The 19,347-nt window shown below is 30.3% G+C and overlaps 1 protein-coding gene across 5 annotated transcripts; it reads left to right on the top strand.

The window, feature by feature from the left end:
- The first annotated feature begins 609 nt into the window (after window positions 1-609).
- LOC143054288 (uncharacterized) lies at window positions 610-17,274 on the top strand. Of its 5 annotated transcripts, XM_076227240.1 has the most exons (14): window positions 610-741; window positions 1,118-1,138; window positions 2,088-2,147; window positions 3,457-3,516; window positions 5,032-5,091; window positions 6,823-6,882; window positions 8,266-8,325; window positions 9,281-9,340; window positions 10,522-10,581; window positions 12,703-12,762; window positions 13,549-13,608; window positions 14,272-14,331; window positions 15,197-15,244; window positions 16,997-17,274. In XM_076227240.1, exons 1-14 carry the CDS (start codon window positions 705-707, stop codon window positions 17,005-17,007), a joined length of 717 nt encoding a protein of 238 aa, XP_076083355.1. In that variant the 5' UTR covers window positions 610-704; the 3' UTR covers window positions 17,008-17,274. The 5 variants fall into 5 exon arrangements, with proteins under 5 accessions (XP_076083355.1, XP_076083356.1, XP_076083357.1 ...); XM_076227241.1 differs by lacking the exon at window positions 12,703-12,762; XM_076227242.1 differs by lacking the exons at window positions 9,281-9,340; window positions 10,522-10,581.
- The last annotated feature ends 2,073 nt before the right edge of the window (window positions 17,275-19,347 follow it).

The raw sequence follows: 19,347 nt of genomic DNA on the forward strand, positions 1-19,347 counted from the left end.
TAAGTGAATGTATATACAAAGATATAAACACCCTAAAAAGGAGTAGATCAACACAAAATTAAAAAATTTAAACAAAACAATATATCATTCTGTGTTGACTTGAGTTATCATTGGTATGTTCATAATTATAAATTAACTTAACAAAACTTTGACTTTTTGAAAAACTAAGGCTTTTCTACCTCAGGAATAAATTACCTTAGCTGTATTTGGCAAAACTTTTATGAACTTGTGGTCCTCAATGCTCTTCAACTTCGAACTCTATTTTTCCTTTTAAACATTTTTTAATTCGAGCGTCAATGATGAGTCTTTTGTAGACGAAACTCGCGTCTGGCGTAAATATAAAATTTTAATCCTGGTATCTATGATGAGTTTATTTGTACAAGAATCAAGAGTAATCTACTTTCTTGTGTGGTCCATATAAGAGTGTAAAACAGGATTTCTTATCATCAGATTAGGTACTTTGAAATTGTTTTCATTTACTTCGATCATTCTCAAGTTGAAAATTATACATATCAGTTATTAGCAAAGCTAAAATTAACCTTTAACAACAAAACCTTGAACTTTATTTGGCTTTGTTATATTCTTCTGCGCATTTCACTCACTTAAATATGGTATTCCTTTATCAGTTCTTCCACTGATAAAACTGTATATATAGCCGATATACAGCGAAATTTGTTTATAACTTGCTATTTCTAGATTTCAACATGATCGTTCTTTGTTTGGTTTATTTGAGCATAAGCGGTAAGTTCATTGCAACACAAATTAATGTTAAAACTTCAGACACCATTGCATAAAGAGACAACACAATAGCGAATTTTCTCATTTATTCGTTTAATTGTTTGTTTTTTTGTTGTGCTTTTTTTTGGTTTACACACTATGTGAATCATAAATTTTTAAACTTTGAAGTTCATCTGATTATGCTTATATGATTATAACGTATAGAAAAGTTCCAGTAGATCTGACAACTTAAAACAAATCAGAATGTACTAATCTTTCAAGTTACATGCGTTTTTCTGATTTCACTTAAAGTATAAAAACGGGAAGATGAGAATTGTATTACTTTTGTGTTTGTATAGATCAATGCACAATCATAATGTGTTTTCTTCATCAATTTCAGTGTTTCAGTCGGCAATTGGTTGTAAGTTTATTTACCCTATTTTATAAATTCAATTTGATCTGATTCCATAAACGTATCCGAACAAATATTAGCTATACATCAATCTTGGTTTTAAAAAAATCATATGCAACATTCAATAGAGGTAGTATCCTGCTTGTAATGACATGTTTTTATTATTGTTGAAGGTTTACCAGGCAAAAACGCAATTCAATACCGATACTTTGAACTGATGTACATTAATCGTTTCTCCATAAATACTTCAGTAAATCTGAAATAAAATGCCCGCTTATTCCAAAACATAGTATATATATTTCTCTAATTCTTCGTCAATTTATCTCTTTCTGCACCCATTGTATAAAAAAAATTTAACCAACATGTGGTTCGTTTGATCTCAGTTCTTCATTGGTTAAAATCCGATTATGACGTCGACATTTCTGACGGCATGAAAAAAAGCTACCATGCCTGATGACGTCACATAGAAAGAACACATCTTTTTGCAGATCATTCGAAAAGAAGGAATACGTTTGCCTGCATATTGTTTGAAAATCTTCAGATAAAAAGATTCTACCACCAAATCTCATGTAATACGATATTTATCCACTCTCGACAGTTAAATTTCAAATATTTAAAACGCTCGGCGAGTCTCGCGTTTTAAATTTTAAAATTTAACTGTCTCGAGTGGATAAATATCGTATCACACTCGATGCAGTGGTAGAATCTATATATATATAAACAATATTTATAAATAATTCAAACTGATGTTCATTTATGTATTAATAGTCAACTGCAAATGAATCAACTGTAATTTGAGTAAACACAATACCTTGATAGAGTATATCTCCTGCTTAACATGCCACACCCTTCGAAACATTTTTGTGTATTTTATATTTTGTCTCAAATATAAACTTTGTTGTATGATAAAATCGATTATAGTTTTGTGTTTTCGTAATATAATATTGTCTTATTACAGTAAATGAACGGTATATTTACCCACAAACAGGCACGGTTTCTGCAGAAAAAGTGCACGAATGTAAGTTCTGTTTCAAAATATATCGTAATTATTTTATATATTTGTGAAAACATTAAATCTTGATCTTTCTTAGTAGTAAATTATTGTGAAATTATTGTAAAGTTCATTCATGCTATAAACTTTCTTTATTACGGATAATTGAGATTTTATTACACTTTCCTTCGACCTTTTTTCGTTATAGTTAACGTTTGTTGCATCGCTACATATAAGCCTCATGCAGCATAGGATACAATAATTGTTGATTCATTTCAAAAATGCAATTGGGATTGTTATTAGATTCACACTTCATACAATGAAAGAATTGTTTTCACAATTGTAAGGTTGATTCATAAACCAGACACAGTACTTTAGCCTTACGAAACTAATCTATTTCATCTAGCAAAAGATGGTTGTTTTACTTTAAAGCAGACAAATAATTCATTAAACGACAACTGTACCATTTAACGTCAACAATGTGGTTTTCTTATATAAAATCTGTTCTTATCCTTCTGATGAGTTAATATAAAAACAGAAGATCGGGTATGATTGTCAATAAGACAATTCTTCACAAAAGACCAAACGACACCGAAATTAACAACTATAAGTCACTATACGATTCAAATATTTGCAGGATTTAGGAATAAGTTGTTCAATGAAAATGCTGGGCTTTCTTTTAGATATTGGGTTTTTAATATTTAAATAGTATCTATGTTCAGGGAGATTGCCAAAGTCATAGTACCGTTAAAAGTAGGACTAACATAAAAGAGAAAACAATAATGAATCCATCATGTTCAGAAATGGGATAAAATGAAACCTCGTCTCAGTTGGTATCTTATGTCTGCATTGGATATATAACCCATCACTTGGTTCCAATGTCGGACATTTTCAGTAATAACAGTCAGAGAATAAATTTGTAGTTTTTTGTACGCTTTTGAATAGTTTCAATATTGACAACAAAAAGTCGCATCAAATTCCATTATATTTAGTTATCGTTACAAAAAAAAATGCATTAGAATGAAGAGTAACGTGTCAGTGTTCAATGTTTTTACATTGTAATGTAGCACTTGGCCAGAGAGGTGGACACTGTGTTTGTAGAACTTAAAACCACTTGTATATTTGTAAAAGTATCTACTTAGTACATCAAAATTAGTTTATGGTCAAAGTCCTACAATTTTAGACATATGCAAACCATACTTTGATTTTGTTTTGATTTTTTTCAATGAAGAATAGTCAGTTAGTAAACATTTCGACCTCTTGTTATTGCTAGTTAAGATCATAATTATATTAGAAATAAGGTCAGGGTATAATTTTGCCTCTTTTTACATTACAGTGGTGGACAGATATGCCTATCCACAAACAGGTACAGTATCTGTAGAAAGAGTGAATGAATGTAAGTATTAATCTTCCTTTTGATATTAAAGTTGTTAAATAATTTTGAGAATACAAGATTTAAACTAACATTTCAGTTTCTAATGCAAAATAAATTGAGATATGATCAACTTATATAGCATGTAAATAATGATAGATCATTCGTATGACAAATTCTAAACTGAACTATCAATGTACTTTGATAGGTTATATATATATCCCCCCCCCCCTTGTCAACATTAATCATGTACTATATTTCGAGTTTTGATTTTGAACTTTGTTGCATGATATCATTGATGATAGTGAAGTGTGTTAGTATTGAGTTATTTTTGTCTTTTTTTAACAACAAAGATATGTTTTAAATCCCTTATATTGCTTGTTTCGTGTCTACCTTAGTGTCAGAACGCCAGGGAGTGGGGTATTCCAGTGTTATACTTTCTGATTGGCCAAGAAAATACACAGAATATAATTTTGTATGACAATAAATATTATTCTATGATATTAATTCCTTTAAATTAAGGAAAATTACATTTTTTCTGATATCTTGTTTATCGAAATTGAGTTTTGTTTAAAGATGTTCTACTGCCGTCAAAAAGTCTTTTAAAAATTAACTTTGAAAAAAAAGGTAAATTATCTTCTTCCCTACTGTTTTACAAAAACACATGAACTATCGTTCGAAATTTTTCATCTCAACAGAGACTGCTTTGTAGCAATAATATACTATAATATAATATAACATGACTGAAGCAATTTCCATTTAAACATTTCATCTTCTTCTCTATTAAAAATTTGAATATAAAATCGTTTATGAATGATATATGTGGATAGTTGTTTATCTTTAAATAACTTATCCAACCATAGATTCAAACTAGATGTGTAAATTGTGTTCATCTAGTAAACAGGCTTAACTATCGTATAACATTTTATCATAAATATCTTTTGTTTTTGGATTTGTTTATTTTCTCATCTCTTGTTTATTTTCTCATCTCACTTCAATACTGATTATATTCTTGATATAATTTTCTTTTATTAGAACTTGCTGTCATTTCCTCAGGATGTAGGATGTTTATGTCTTAACCTTTACAAATCAATTTGACTTATCGTTTAATTTTTCTAAAGCAAAAACATGTGATCCAGTTTGTCGTTGATATTTATCAATCTACTTTCCATCCAGTTTTGAAATACAAGCATTTGTTGCAAAGTTTATTGTGTATATTTGAAAAGAGATCTTTAAATTTTATAAAACCCGACTTGAAATTACCTGCAAATACATTTTCTGTGTTTTTCCGAATTTTATTAGTGATCTTACATTAACTAAATTCATTTTAAAGACATGAGAAATTGTACTCTGATTTTTAAAACATTAGGCAGATGTTGTAAATCTGAAAATCCATGAATATTTCAGTGTCATAAATCACTTATCTTAGTCAACTTTTTTAATCAACCTCTTTGATATTCGCCGATAATAACATTTTTTTATACTTTGCAATTTTTACCATCTCTAATATATTTAAAACAACATTTATTTTTATTACAGTACTAAGAAGGTATATTTACCCTCAAACAGGCACAGTTTCGGCAGAAAAAGTGCACGAATGTAAGTTTAAATTTTTTTTCAGTTTGTAGTTTGTATTTTTATTTTTTTTTTTTCAATTTGTTAAAACAGTAGCTCCTTGTTTCTCCTTAGATGCACTTATTGTAAAATGCATATGCACTATCATATTTATATTTTTATGGGGAGTTGCTTACACTATTACCCTGTCCTTTGTTCGTCATATTTATCACTTGTCGTATTGGTATAGCTTGACACAGCACAGGAACACATAACAGCTGATTTATTTTCATAAGGCACATGGGATTGTGTCATCGTTATAAGATTTTGTATTTATTTCCTATATCTCGTAAGCAATGAACAAACAAATCAAACCTTGAATGTCATATTTAAAAAAAAACATGATAGATATTTAAACCAAATACTGGTCAAGGCGTTCTGTATACCAGATACCAGATAACTCCATTCTTTCTTGTATCTTCGTAAATAGTTTATGCCTATAGTATGCTTACACTCGCTACATTGAAGACCTGTTGGTGATCCTCTGCTGTTGTTTTGTTTATTTGGTCGGGTTGTTGTCTCTTTGACACATTCCCCATTTCCATTCTCAATTTTATTACACGTTTATTTAACAACCTTCCTTCTGGTTAATACTTCAGATACTAAACACTTATGGAAATAATACTCTTCTATTTTCGTCATGTGAAAGATGATTGTTTTACTTTTAAGCAGACATATTAGTCGTAGAAGGACAAATATAGATTGCCACTTTCTCGATTCAAATATTTAGGAATAATATGTCATATGAAGTCGTAATATTGGATTTTAAATTCTAGCACAAGATTAAGATATGTATATGTTCATTGAGCAGATCAAACTCATTGTACAAGTTATCAACAGGTCAAATAAAGAACTAAAAAATATTATCAACTTCAGAAAGAGAAACAAACAAAAACGCGACTAGGTAGACATCTTCTATTGATATCTAATCAATTATTTCATTCCAAAAGAGAACATTTTGTAATACTAGTCTGATCAGAAACATAAAATGACGACAAGTAACGTGTCGAGGAATAATTTATTTATATTGTCAATTTGCTGTTGGACAAAGAAGTGCATTCTCAAAAACCGGACATGGCATATGTAGAAATTAAAACCTATTTACAAATGTACACACACAAAATTCCTTGTTTATAATTGATACACTACAACCTTAGTATATCAATATCTTTTTTGTTATTTGTTATTTTCCAGGTTCTTACAAAAAAAGTAGAATAAAAAATATACTAAACCTATATTTTCATTCCAATACAGAATATTTCCTGTAATATTATTCAGAACAGAAACACAACATGACGAGTGACGTGTTGGTGAATTATTACATTACATTGTAAAATTGCTATTGGACACAGAAGTGCATTTCCAAAAACGGACATGCCCTATGTAAAAATTAAAATCCCTTTTCATATTTACACACAAACAAATTTGAAAGTTAATAATTGTGACACCACCTACTTATTATATCAACATTAAATTAGAAAGGGGTTATTTAAAAAAAAGAAGTAAAATAAAAAAAAAAACACAAAATCCACAAAAATATCTCAAAACGGAAAGTTTCCTTATCAAATGGCAATGCAAAAAGAACTTATGAATTATTTTTTTAAAACAAGAATAGTCAGACAGTACACATTTTCGTGTCGTGTTACTTCGAGTAGAAATCAGAATCACGGAAGTACAAGTTTCAAGATATAATTTTGACTAGTTTTCACATTACAGTGGTGGACAGATATGCCTATCCACAAACAGGCACAGTCTCTGTAGAAAGAGTAAATGAACGTAAGTATAAATCTTCAGTTAAAATTGATTATTGTGCAATCATTTATATATTTTCGCATCGTTCATTTATTCATGGAAAACAATATTTGTGAAATAATTTTCAGAATGCAAGATTTATCTATAAATGTCAATTTCTTGAGAATTGAATACAACAGAAACTTGCCAACTTTATATGTTGATTTGAGCAGGCGCAGATCCGGGTGTTATTTGCATTACACAAAATAACATCTTGCTTCCTTGACATATGCATACCAGTACATTCTTTAGCTTATAACTACGAAATGCATTTTTATAACGAAGGTTAATCTTAATTAACATTGTACAATTTAAATATGGTGTGCAGTTATAATTGCGAAGAATAGAATGTTTAAGAAAAGTAAGCAAGATTGTCTTTTAAGTCGTCATTTGAGATCTTCTGATATCACTAAAGATATCGCAATCGCCTGACTATTTATTACGTTAATCATAATAAAGCTCTGGTCTAGGTTGAAGAGACTCAATCTAGAAAAACAAGTGTAGTTCAAAGAGTGCAGTGCTAACAACAACAGCTAGATGAGTGTTATTTGGGGTGTACAATGCGCAGTTCCATATATTTCAAATACTTAACTACATGAACTAAGATTCCACAAATAACTTTTCCATCGGTATGAATATCAATAAAGCAAAATAAGACTCCACTGTTCATCCTAATATTGTAGAATTATCGGGTGTCTAATATATCTATTGATAATAATTATTGTGCTTCTTTACCTCATATTTTTGTGTCGCTTTTGTTTGCATTTTGAGGCGTAAACCAAAACATTATACTATATGTTATTCAAGTCTCACGCAGGGTATATAATGTGACATCTCATGCTTAGAATTTAAATTCTCTGAGCCGTTGGCGAAAGTGATATACACCTTAATACGGGAATGCCACATTATTACTGTTTGTGTTTGTTTGACTATTTTTTGTAAAAACTATATTGTGAAAACCCCACCCTGATTTTTTCTGCATTAGTGAAGGATTTTGTAATTTGCTTAAAAAAACAATCTTATCGTGTATGTAATATTTTATTAAAACACTTTAAAACATTATTTTTGGGAATTTAGAGTTTATATTGCATGATTTTGAATTGAAAACGTTTTATCGACGGATGCACGTCATTATTTCCCTCTCTGAGCGTTTGAATTCTTTAAGTATTCTGTATAGCTTTACAAATGGATCAACTTCAAACTTACTTAGCACAATACCTCGACAGAGTATATATATATTCTGCGCAGCATGCCACACCCGTCAAAAATTATAATGTTTGTTATATCAAGTGACGATTATAAACTTTATTGCATGATATAATCGATGATAATTAAGTGTATTCATAATCTTTTATTGTCTCATTACAGTAAATAAACGGTATGTATACCCACAAACAGGCACGGTTTCTGCAGAGAAAGTGCACGAATGTAAGTTTTTTTTTAATTTTAAATTGCAATTAATTGTTATAGATTTGCTAAAATATTTACTCTTGAACTTATTTAGTAGGTAATTATTGTGGAACTATTGTAAAATGTATTAATACTATAAACTTTTTTATTATTGATAAATGAGATTTGTTACACTTCGAACTTTTTCATCAATGTTTACGCTTTTTGGCATTGCAACATATGATAAACTAAGTGTTGATTCATTTTAAAATGACTAATGGGATTATAGCGTCGTTCTTAGATTCACTCTTTCTTTGTTAGAGGCTGGTAGAACGTGGATTCCTCCCCATTAAATATAGTTGTCAACATCCAAATAAAAATTATCGTTACAAACAAATTGCATTAGAATGAAGAGTAACGTGTCGGTTTTAAATGTCTTTATATTATAATGTAGCACTGTGCTAGAGACGTATAAACAGTTTGTGTAGCAATTAAGATATTTAACCTTGTATTTCATTCCAATAAAGAGTATTGTGTAATACTAGTCTGATCAGAAACATAAAATGACGACGAGTAAGGTGTCGATGAATACTTTATTTATATTGTCAATTTGCAGTTGGACACAGAAGTCCATTCTCCAAAAACGGACATGGCATATGTAGAAATTAAAACCTATATACAAATGTACACCCACAAATTGCATTGTTTATAATTGCGACACTACAACCTTAGTATATCAAAATCTTTTTTTTGTGTGTAATTTGTTATTTTCAAAGTTCTAACAAAAAAGTAGAATTAAACAAAAAAATCTATAAAATAACCAAAACGGAAAGTTTTTTTATCAAACGGAAATGCATACAGAACTTATAATTTTTTTTCATAAACAAGAATAGTCAGATAGTACACATTTTTGTGTCGTGTTACTGCGAGTAGAAATCAGAATCACGGTAGTACAAGTTTCAAGATATAATTTTGACTATTTTTCACTTTACAGTAAAGGTCAGATATCCCTATCCACAAACAGGCACAGTCTCTGTAGAAAGATTGAACGAATGTAAGTATTAATCTTCATTTAAAATTGATAAATGTGTAAAAAAAACTTCAAAGTTGGCTTTGATTGTTATTTTCCATCAATTGGAATAGCTACGAGATGTTCAATAGCGATTTCAAGAAAAATAATATACGGAAATTGATATACTAAACTTAAAATGCCAATTCTCATTTTTGCAAACCATATGCTGTCGTTACTTCGAAAAATTGTATGAATTTACAGTACTACAAAAAAAAATGCAGCTTTTTGTCTTACCACAATCAATAAATATATATCTTAAATAAGGTAATCATTGTAAAGGTAATAACAAGATGTAGAACTTTAGAAAATTTTATGCAAAATCTTTGAATCATGTTTCTTGCAGGACTTCAAATATTATGTAATAAGAACAGAGTAAATAATTATGACATTGATGAGGCAGGACAGCTATTTCATAATGTCTTTTCTGCTATCATTATCTTTTTTTTATTTTTTGAGAAATTATGTACCCCAAAAATTTGGAAATAAATCTCATTCGAAATTTGAGATCTCCTCACAACACCTAAGCAAAAGGGATGTTGCGCGTTTATTAACAAAATTAATCATGAGACACCTTAATCTGTTTAAGATAGTAAATCCGGAGATAAAAGGTTCAAACAGTTCAAAAGGTACAACCGTTATCTAGGACAAAGCTGACGAGGCAAGGCATAACATTGACCAACGAAAGCTATATTTGTATGTAGCCTATGTGGTCGAGTGGTCTAAGGGTATGGACACTGTTCAGGGAGTGTTGCCATGTTGTCACTGAAGCTAGGGTCCGAGTCCAGCTGCGGGAAGAACAAAAGTTTCTAGCTCAAATTTGAAGATAAATTATTGTTGGCCTATGTTTGAGACGAATTAAACCTATATATTTCATATTTATAATTCGTCCAAATATTACCCCAACAATGTTATTTTCATATTTTTGTATATACATATATTTATATTTAATTCAAAATGATGTTCATTTACGTTTCAATAGCCAATGCATCAACTGTAAAAGGAGTAAACATGATACCTCCATATAGTATGTATGTCCTGCTTCACATGCCAAACCTGTCAACGTATATCATATATGTTATATTGAGTCTGAAATATTAACTTTGTTGCATGATATAATTGATGATTATTAAGTTCATTCATAATCTTTGATTCTCTTATTGCAGTAAATAAACGGTATATTTACCCACAAACAGGCACGGTTTCTGCAGAAAAAGTACACGAATGTAAGTTTTGTTTCAGTCTATGTTGTACTTATTTGTTATAGATTTGGTCTTCTTTAGTAAGTATTTATTGTGAAATTCATTTATACTATAAACATTCTTTATCATTGATAAATGATATGTTCCCGCGACCTTTTCTATCATAGTAAACACTTTTCGCTTCGCTACATATAATCACGGTTGATACATTTTAAAAATTGGGATTTATACGTCGCAATTATATTCACGTTTTATACAATGTGAAAATTGTTCAAACGCAACATAAGAAAAACCTAAGAAATTCAAATCTAAAACACAACATATGCTCCTAAATGCTCTTCAACTTCGTACTCTATTTGGCCTTTTAATTTTTTTTTTATTCGAGCGTCATTGATGAGTCTTTTGTAGACGAAACGCGCGTCTGGCGTAAATATAAAATTTTAGTCCTGGTATCTATGATGAGTTTATTATAACATAAAATGTAGCTTAAAATTGGTGAAGGCTGTATCTGTAATGTACCAGATAACTCCATACTTCCCAGTTAAGAAATTTAATCGCTGTCCTAGGTTGTAGCCTGTTATTCGGTGGGTGTCGTTTGTTTTCTGTGTATCGTATTTGTTTTTCCAACATTATTTTTTACATCAATTATGCCGTTAGTTTTCTCTTTTGACTTGTTCTACATATTTCATTTCGGGGCCTTTCATAGGTGACTATACGGTAGGGGTGTTGCTCATTTTTGAAGGCCGTTCAGATACCTATATTTGTTAATTTCTGTTTCATTTTGCCTTTTCAAATAAAAGATGTTTCATAGTACCGTTAAAACCAGGACTAATATAAATCAAAAATCAATTATGAATCAATCGTCTATTTTCAGTAATACCAGTCAGAGGAAAAGTTTATACTTTTCGTACGCTTTTAAATGGTTCCAATATTGACAAAAAAAAAGATTTTTGAGGCACAAAAATGATTTTCTTGCTTATTATTTTAGACATTATATACCCAAAAAATTTGGAAATAAAATGATGGCTTTCTTAGTTACTGACCGGAAGGAACGTGAAATCTTACCTTTCAAAATACTTGTCAACAAACAAATTGCATTGGGAGGAAGAGTAACTGGTCGGTGTTTGTAATTTAGCTCTTGGCCAGTGAAGTGCATATCCACACATAGACAAATAAAGGCAACAGTAGTATTGCGCTGTTCAAAACTCATAAATCTATGGACAATAAACAAAATTGGGGTAACAAACTAAAACTGAGGGAAACGCATTAAATATTAGAGGAGAACAATGACACAACATAAAAATGTAACACACACAGCAACGGACTAAACATAAACAAAATCCGATGAGAATAACCAATATAACATCAAAACCAAATACATGAATTTGGGATAGAAAAGTACCGTGACACGTCTTATAGTAATGTGAATTCACACTCAAAAATAGGAGAAAACAAACGACACAACGGAAACACAACGAAAAAATGTTACACACTATTTTTGTTAAAAATACCATTTTTATATTAACACAAACAAATTTGATAACTGTAAAAATATTTATCCTGTACATCAAAATTAGGTTATTGTCAGAGTCCTTAGGTAATTTAGACCGCAATGCATACATTGTTATGATATTGATTTGTTTTATAATCAAGGATTGTCATGACTAAATTAAAAAAGAAAAACAATAATGAATCTATCAAGTGCAGAAAGCGGAACAAATGAAACATTGACAAGTTAGACATCGTCAATCTACTTTTGATATATAACCTATCACTTGATATAACGGACATGTTGAGTAATACCGGTCACAGGAGAAATTTTGAAATGAACAATAACCTGTGGGTATATATTGTCTTTATATTGTCGTTATGCAGGGTGGCAGAAAAGTGAATAACCACAAATTGACAATGTTTCTTTAGAAATTGAAACAACTTACATATTACCACAAACAATGATGTCAAATTACCAACTTATTACATCAAAATCTTTCTCAAAAGAAGGTAATTGTCAAAGTCCGTAAACATTCAGGCAGCAATTTTGATAGTCAGATAGTAATCATTTAATGTTCTTGTTATTGATAGTAAAAATCATAATCAAATTAGAAATAATGCCAAGGTATAATTTTGCCTATTTTTACATTGCAGTAGTGGACAGGTATGCCTATCCACAAACAGGCACAGTCTCTGTAGAAAGAGTAAATGAACGTAGGTGTTAATCTGCAGTTAAAATAGACATGTATGCTATCATTAGAATGTGTATTCATCATTTACTTTAATATTTGGTGAACATATTTCAAAATGCAAGATTTAGGAGATAACTGTATTATATTTTAAGCTCCGATGGCATCAATTGTAAATTTGATAATCGCAAATTAATTCGTAAGCGGAGCCAGTAAACAGGTATTTGCGACCACTAGATCACCAAATGATGCCGTCGGCGCTTAAAATACAATGTTGGTATCTCCATTCTTATGAAACTGATAGAAAACAACGTTAAAACACAGATTATTTCCACAAACTACAATTGTATATGTTTTCTGATATTTGAAAAATTATCTTTAAATACCGTTAACCCCATCCCACCACCACCACGCCCGCCCCCCTCCAACACCACCCTCCGTACCCCCCCCCCCCCCCCCCCCCACCCCGCCCCCGGTGTGTTCATCCGACGTGAAATTACCTGCGAATAAAATTCCTGTGTTTTTCCGAATTTTTATTAGTTATTTTACATCAATTTATCTAAATTCAGTTTAAAGTCTAGTAAAACTTTAATCAAGAATTTATTGAAATGTTTGGTAGGAATAATTTTCTAGTTAGGCAAATTGGTTGTTGTTAATTTGGAAACTCATGAAGCTTTCAGTCCTGTAAAATAGCTATCAAAATCAACCATTTTGAAATCCCTCTTTTACATATTCGCCGATAAGTATATTTCTTTTTACTTCGACTTTTTTACCTTTATATTTAGAACAACAGTTACCTTTTTTATTACAGTACTTAAGAGATATATTTACCCACAAACAGGCACTGTATCGGCAGAAAAAGTGCACGAGTGTAAGTTTGATTTTATTTTAGTGTGTAGTTATTTGTTTTGGATTTGTTAACAAAGTAACGCCTGGCTTTCATTAGTAAGTAATTATTGTGAAATTATTTTAAAATGCATGTGTACTTAAACCTTCCTTTGTCATTGATAATTAGGGGTTTGCTAACACTGTCTTGCGACCTTTTTTCATCATAGTAATCACTTTTGGCATCAAACTACATACAACATACGATAACATAATTGTTAAGTTATATCCAAAGGGCACATTGGCATCGTTACAGACAACTCCACGTTCAGTAATATCAGACAGAGGAGAAATTTTGGAATGAAGAGTAATCTGTCGGTGTATAAAGTATTGAGCACTTTGTCAGAGAAGTGGACACCAAAAAACGGACACTGTTTCTGTAGAAATTAAAACTACTAACATATTACCATAAACAATGTTAACAATTGTCAAATTACCAACTGCTTACATCCAAATCTTTCTCAAGAGAAGTTAATTGTCAAATTCCTTAAAATTTAGGAAGCAATGCAGATAGTATTTTAATATTGATTTTTCATAATCAAGTATATTCAGTTTGTAAACATTTTTGTTTATTGTTATTGCGAGTAGAAATCACACTCATATTCGAAAAAGTGTTAACGTATAATTTTGCTTATTTGTCACATTACAGTAAAGGTCAGATATCCCTATCCACAAACAGGCACAGTCTCTGTAGAAAGAGTAAATGAATGTAAGTATTAATCTACCTTGAAATAACAATTTTGTAATCATTAAAAAGTTTAAACATCGTTTTATATAATAATTGGAAAATAATTTTCAAAATGCAGGATTTAAAGTTATAGTCAGTTTATTGTGAATTTGATTTAAAAAATTCCAGCTTCACAATTTGAAACATGAGGCACTGATTCGAGCATACGTGAAATCGTAATAATACTAGTCTTATACAAAGTACAGCGTTTTCCTTGACATATGCACAAACAATTATTTTACTTAACACTTTTATCAGAATGTGGAATACCAGACATAATTCCTACTGAATAATGAAAAAAACTAAATCATTTTTGTTGTGCATTCATTGCTGTTATTTTTTAACAACGAACAACATTACGATATATTTGGGGTCATTACAAGAAGTTTCGTATTTGATTTTCAAGACAGTTATTCATGGAGGTACCCTTTTATTTTTTCAGTTGTTTGAAAAAATCGTATCAATTTTTTATATATGTCCATGAATTTCCTTTATACATTTTTCTTTTGTATTATTATTTACAATGTGGACCAATTGAATTTTTGTCATCACGAACACTGTTTTTATATCACTAGTAGATTAACTAGAAGTAAGTATCCTTTACATGGCTGAATTTTTATCTTAAATAAAAATGTTGGTGGAAAATTGAATACACATTACTTTGCATTAAGTTAAGTGATGTTGTTGAGCAGAATCTGCCAATTCTCTCAGAGCACCTGATGTCGCTCCTATTTTCTGCCGGTGTTCATGTTGCTCTTTCTGTAGTTTCGAACCCTCTTCTCTTCGACTTATTAAAACAAATTTGTAAAACTGAATTTCTCTTTTGTAATGATTTTATTTCTTTCAGTTGCAAAACGATTCTTCCTTGAGAGACTCGCCCAACGTCTTCGCGATCGTAAGTATAAGAATACTAAGTTATGGATACGTACTATGGTTAAAGGTTTTAAGTACTGAGAACTGGAAGGGTGTTTTACATTTACGGTTTAAGTTTGATTCTATCAGAGTGTCCCGTTTGTATTGTCCCGAGATAATAAGTTTCAAACTCAAATAGATATATGTTAACCTGTCATATTTGTTAAATGAGATAAACCAGAATGGTGTTTGGTCCAAAGAAAATTGTGTAGTAACCGAACTGACAAAAGTATTAATAAAATTTAGATATATTAAGCAGTAAAAATTCACATTTATGAATTGGCAGCCAATGCTTTGTTTTAAACAGGACAAACAGACTAGCAATAGTTTTCAAACAAAAAAAAACTGACTACTAAGCAGCCAAAAAAGCACTTAATGAACTTTGTCCAAATTGTCCGGGAAATAAACGACAGCGATCGTAAAACAATTTTCTCACACTCGATTTGAATCATTGTATTGCTGTACTATCTTCATTTATTCATGTTTGTGTGTATTGATAATGAATATAAAAATTATATTATACAAATCGTCAATATTTTTGCTTGCTTTTAAATGTTAATATTTTGTAAATATGAATAAAATGAGATGTTGATTAAAAGAGAATGCAGTCAACGTAAAATCGTTGTCAAAAATGTGTGACTTGAATGGAGAGTTGTTTCATTTGCACTCGTACCACATCTTCTTATATCTATGAATTAAGCAACAAAATTGGTAGTTACTTTCATATATCAAAGAACTCCAAATCAACAATAAAATCTTACAATCTAAAAACTGTACGGACTTCCGGATGGCAATAATATCTTCATATCGCCTAAGTGACTAGTATGTCGTCCAGAAAGTCAAACTTATAAATATAACCTGACACACTTAAATTAAAATACTCTCTGATACAAACATTAAATCAGTAAGTCTTTGAATAATTTGCCACTGATGGAACTAATGAATACAAAATTTACGAACAAAATTTAATTCAACTCTGTATAGCGTCAGATATTGAATATTTCGTTTTCGGAGGTTTCCTTCGCCCAGTAGACATTCCGTTAATTCACTGTTTATAACTTTGTTTAAAAATATTCGAAATACTTAGGTTTTCTCCAAGCAGGAATTATTTGCATTTATCATAGTTTTTGGGTTGGTTTTTTTTAAAAGCGCTTTAAAGTTCTATTGGTTTACGAAAATAAAGAGATATATATATAAATATATGAGTACGTCTAAACAACTGGCAATTCTACTTCAGATCCATCAATTGGATTACCAGTGATACACGGCTGAAAGCACACATTATATTCAAAATTACTCTAAATATCAGAACTACAATGTTGAATCTGCAAAATTGCGGAAGCAGGGAAGAACAAAAATGTTCGTCCGCATTTTTACAGATTTAACATTGTTGTGCTAAAATATATATTTATGGTTTATTCTCGATATATATTTTTAGATTAGCACTACTGATGAGTATTGGTAGTGCCAAAAACAATTCTGAGAATGGCATAATTGATGACATTGCCTGCCATTATAAGTAGATCAAAGAAAGTAAAATACTTGAACTTTGCTATGACCTCTGATTAGTTCTTGTTCAATTATCTTACCAAATTTCCCAATCTAATACTAATCAATAAGATTGTTGTAATAAATCATGATTAAATTGGCTGTTAATAAACATTCATTTGTTTGATGGGAGTTTACTCATTTATAACAACAATTCTGATCAATAATGATTTTCTTTATTTTTCAGTTGAAAACTAAGCTGATCTGTTGCGCCATTTTTCATCACATCACACTTGTACACACTTTATATGTTTATATAACCCTTTGGACATGTTGGACATATTGCAAAAATATTCACATGGTGTAAAATGTTTCTATCAGTATCTTTTGAGTCATTATAAGTTGAATATGCTAAACGAAGTTACAGCACAGACAGTGACAGAAATCTGAACATAGTTCACTTGCATGAAAGATAACACGTCATTGTTGGCAACTATAAACTCCTAATAAATAATCATTGCGCTTCTTGTTCTGCTTATTTGTAATCTTGTTACTTCCGATTTGACTTCGTCTATAGTTACGCATGTAATATTTATTTCTTTAATATTAATTATATACAGTTGTCCAGGTCTATATATTTATAACATGATGATAACAAAGATGTTTTATTTAATTCCATTTAGTATTTCATCTCTTCCAATGTATGCTTACTAAACATGTGTTTCTCTGAGCGACGACCAGCCGTCGCAAACAAAACAAAATAAACCTGTATTTTTAAAGAAGAGTGTACACGTTGATTTTTTCCAAGCCTTTCTCGATTGTTCATTGAATGTAATTATGAACCATCTGAAGATAAAAAAATCACCTACTTTAATTTTGTAAATTTCAAGAAATGTTTAACACATTTGAATGAAAATTTTTATGTAAATACTGATGTGTACTCTACAAAAGGATGTTTATTTTAATAAACACAAAAATAATCAAAACGTAATCTATTTGAATCTTCCTATCCATGGATATCGACTTTCCTCCTTCGTTTCGATTAATAATGTTATTTGCGATTCCGGAAACTGCGTGAATGATTTTTTTTATAATTGTATATCATCATTCTGGTCATTTATTTTGTATATCATCTGGGCAATTTTATTTTATTTTTTTATTTTTTTTGTTTTGTCTACTATTTTGAGAACTATATAAGTTAGAAGGACACTTTAATCACAAAAAATATCTGCAAGGGAAGATCTACTAATATGTTAAATATGCATTATTATCTAGCGGACACTTTGTCGGAATTTTTGCCCTTTCTAGTACAATTTTCACCTTTTTAGGTTTCGGGCGTATTCAGTTTTTTTTTAAAGTAACAAAATCTTTATTGCATATTTGCTGTAAAAAAATACTAAGTCTACAGCTTATACCTTATTAATTACTGATGTTAGTTTACAAAATAGTCTAGGGAAACACTATGTTGTAAGATATAACTCATAATATAAGTATCTGTAGTATAATTAATTTCACAAATGTATATAACAAATGCACATACAGATCTTGTCTTTCTTTCCTTTTTTGTACATAACTTTTCCGGAATCCTCTCCGTTACCGATATCATCATATGATCTGTGTTCCATTAAAATTTAAGCACAGTGCTGCTTCAGCAAAAATGTGCGATATCGGATGATGAATATGTCTAAATTTTCTTATTATAAATAGGATTTAACTTATTTGATAAAATTTGATGAGTATACAAATTAATTATGTTGTACGCCGACGTGTATATGTATTGCACAAGTTAAAACATTCATCAAGAATTCAAGAACGATATTTTTCAACACTATACATTGATAATCGTGAGGAAACATGTATGTTGTCTTTTTTATGTATTTTGTTTGTGAATCACACTTTATGAAATCTTAACAATACATATGTTAAATGTCGTTACTCATGCATGATTGAACATGCTTATAAACATATCTTGAATACATGCAGACCTGCATAGTTGAACTTGCGAATAGTCAAGACCATATTTTGCCATATTTTTTTATTATTCATACGTATTCATTGTTGATTATGCAAACAAGCTTTATAAGGCCCCTAGTTAATTGTTTGTCTGTTTGTCCTTTTCATTTTTAGCCATGTCGTTGTCAGTTTATTTTCGATTTATAAGTTTGACTGTCCCTCTGGTATCCTTTGTCCCTCTTTTACTAGTTCCGTGACAACTTTACATACAGGAATCTGAACACCGCTAAAACATGCCTTGGACCGCTTACAATCATTGAAAAGTCAAATCACATAAATACTGAACTGAAAATTCAAAAAGGAAAGTCCCTAATCAAATGTCTATATCAAAAGCTAAAACACTTCAAATGAATGGGCAACTGTCATATTCCTGACTTCGTACACTCAGGCGTTTTCTTATGTAGAAAATAGTGGATTGAACCTGGTTTTACAGCTAGTTTAACCTCTCACTTGTATGACACTCGCATCAAATTCGACTATACTTACAACGATGCATGAATCAGACAAACAGTCACAATAGGGTAAAATGTCAAAAATAGGGGTACAGCAGTCAACATTGTGTTATCATCTTAATATTTGTCAAAT

Source organism: Mytilus galloprovincialis, chromosome 12 (assembly GCF_965363235.1).
Source record: "Mytilus galloprovincialis chromosome 12, xbMytGall1.hap1.1, whole genome shotgun sequence".
Classification (NCBI taxonomy): Eukaryota; Metazoa; Mollusca; class Bivalvia; order Mytilida; family Mytilidae; genus Mytilus; species Mytilus galloprovincialis.

What these genes read in the sequence shown, in the direction of transcription:
- LOC143054288 (XM_076227240.1), top strand. Translation starts at nt 705, where the DNA reads ATGATCGTTCTTTGTTTGGTTTATTTGAGCATAAGCG. An exon ending in GGCAGAAAAAGTGCACGAGT is followed by an intron (nt 13,609 to 14,271) that starts GTAAGTTTGATT and finishes GTCACATTACAG; the next exon opens with TAAAGGTCAGATATCCCTAT. An exon ending in TGTAGAAAGAGTAAATGAAT is followed by an intron (nt 14,332 to 15,196) that starts GTAAGTATTAAT and finishes TATTTCTTTCAG; the next exon opens with TTGCAAAACGATTCTTCCTT.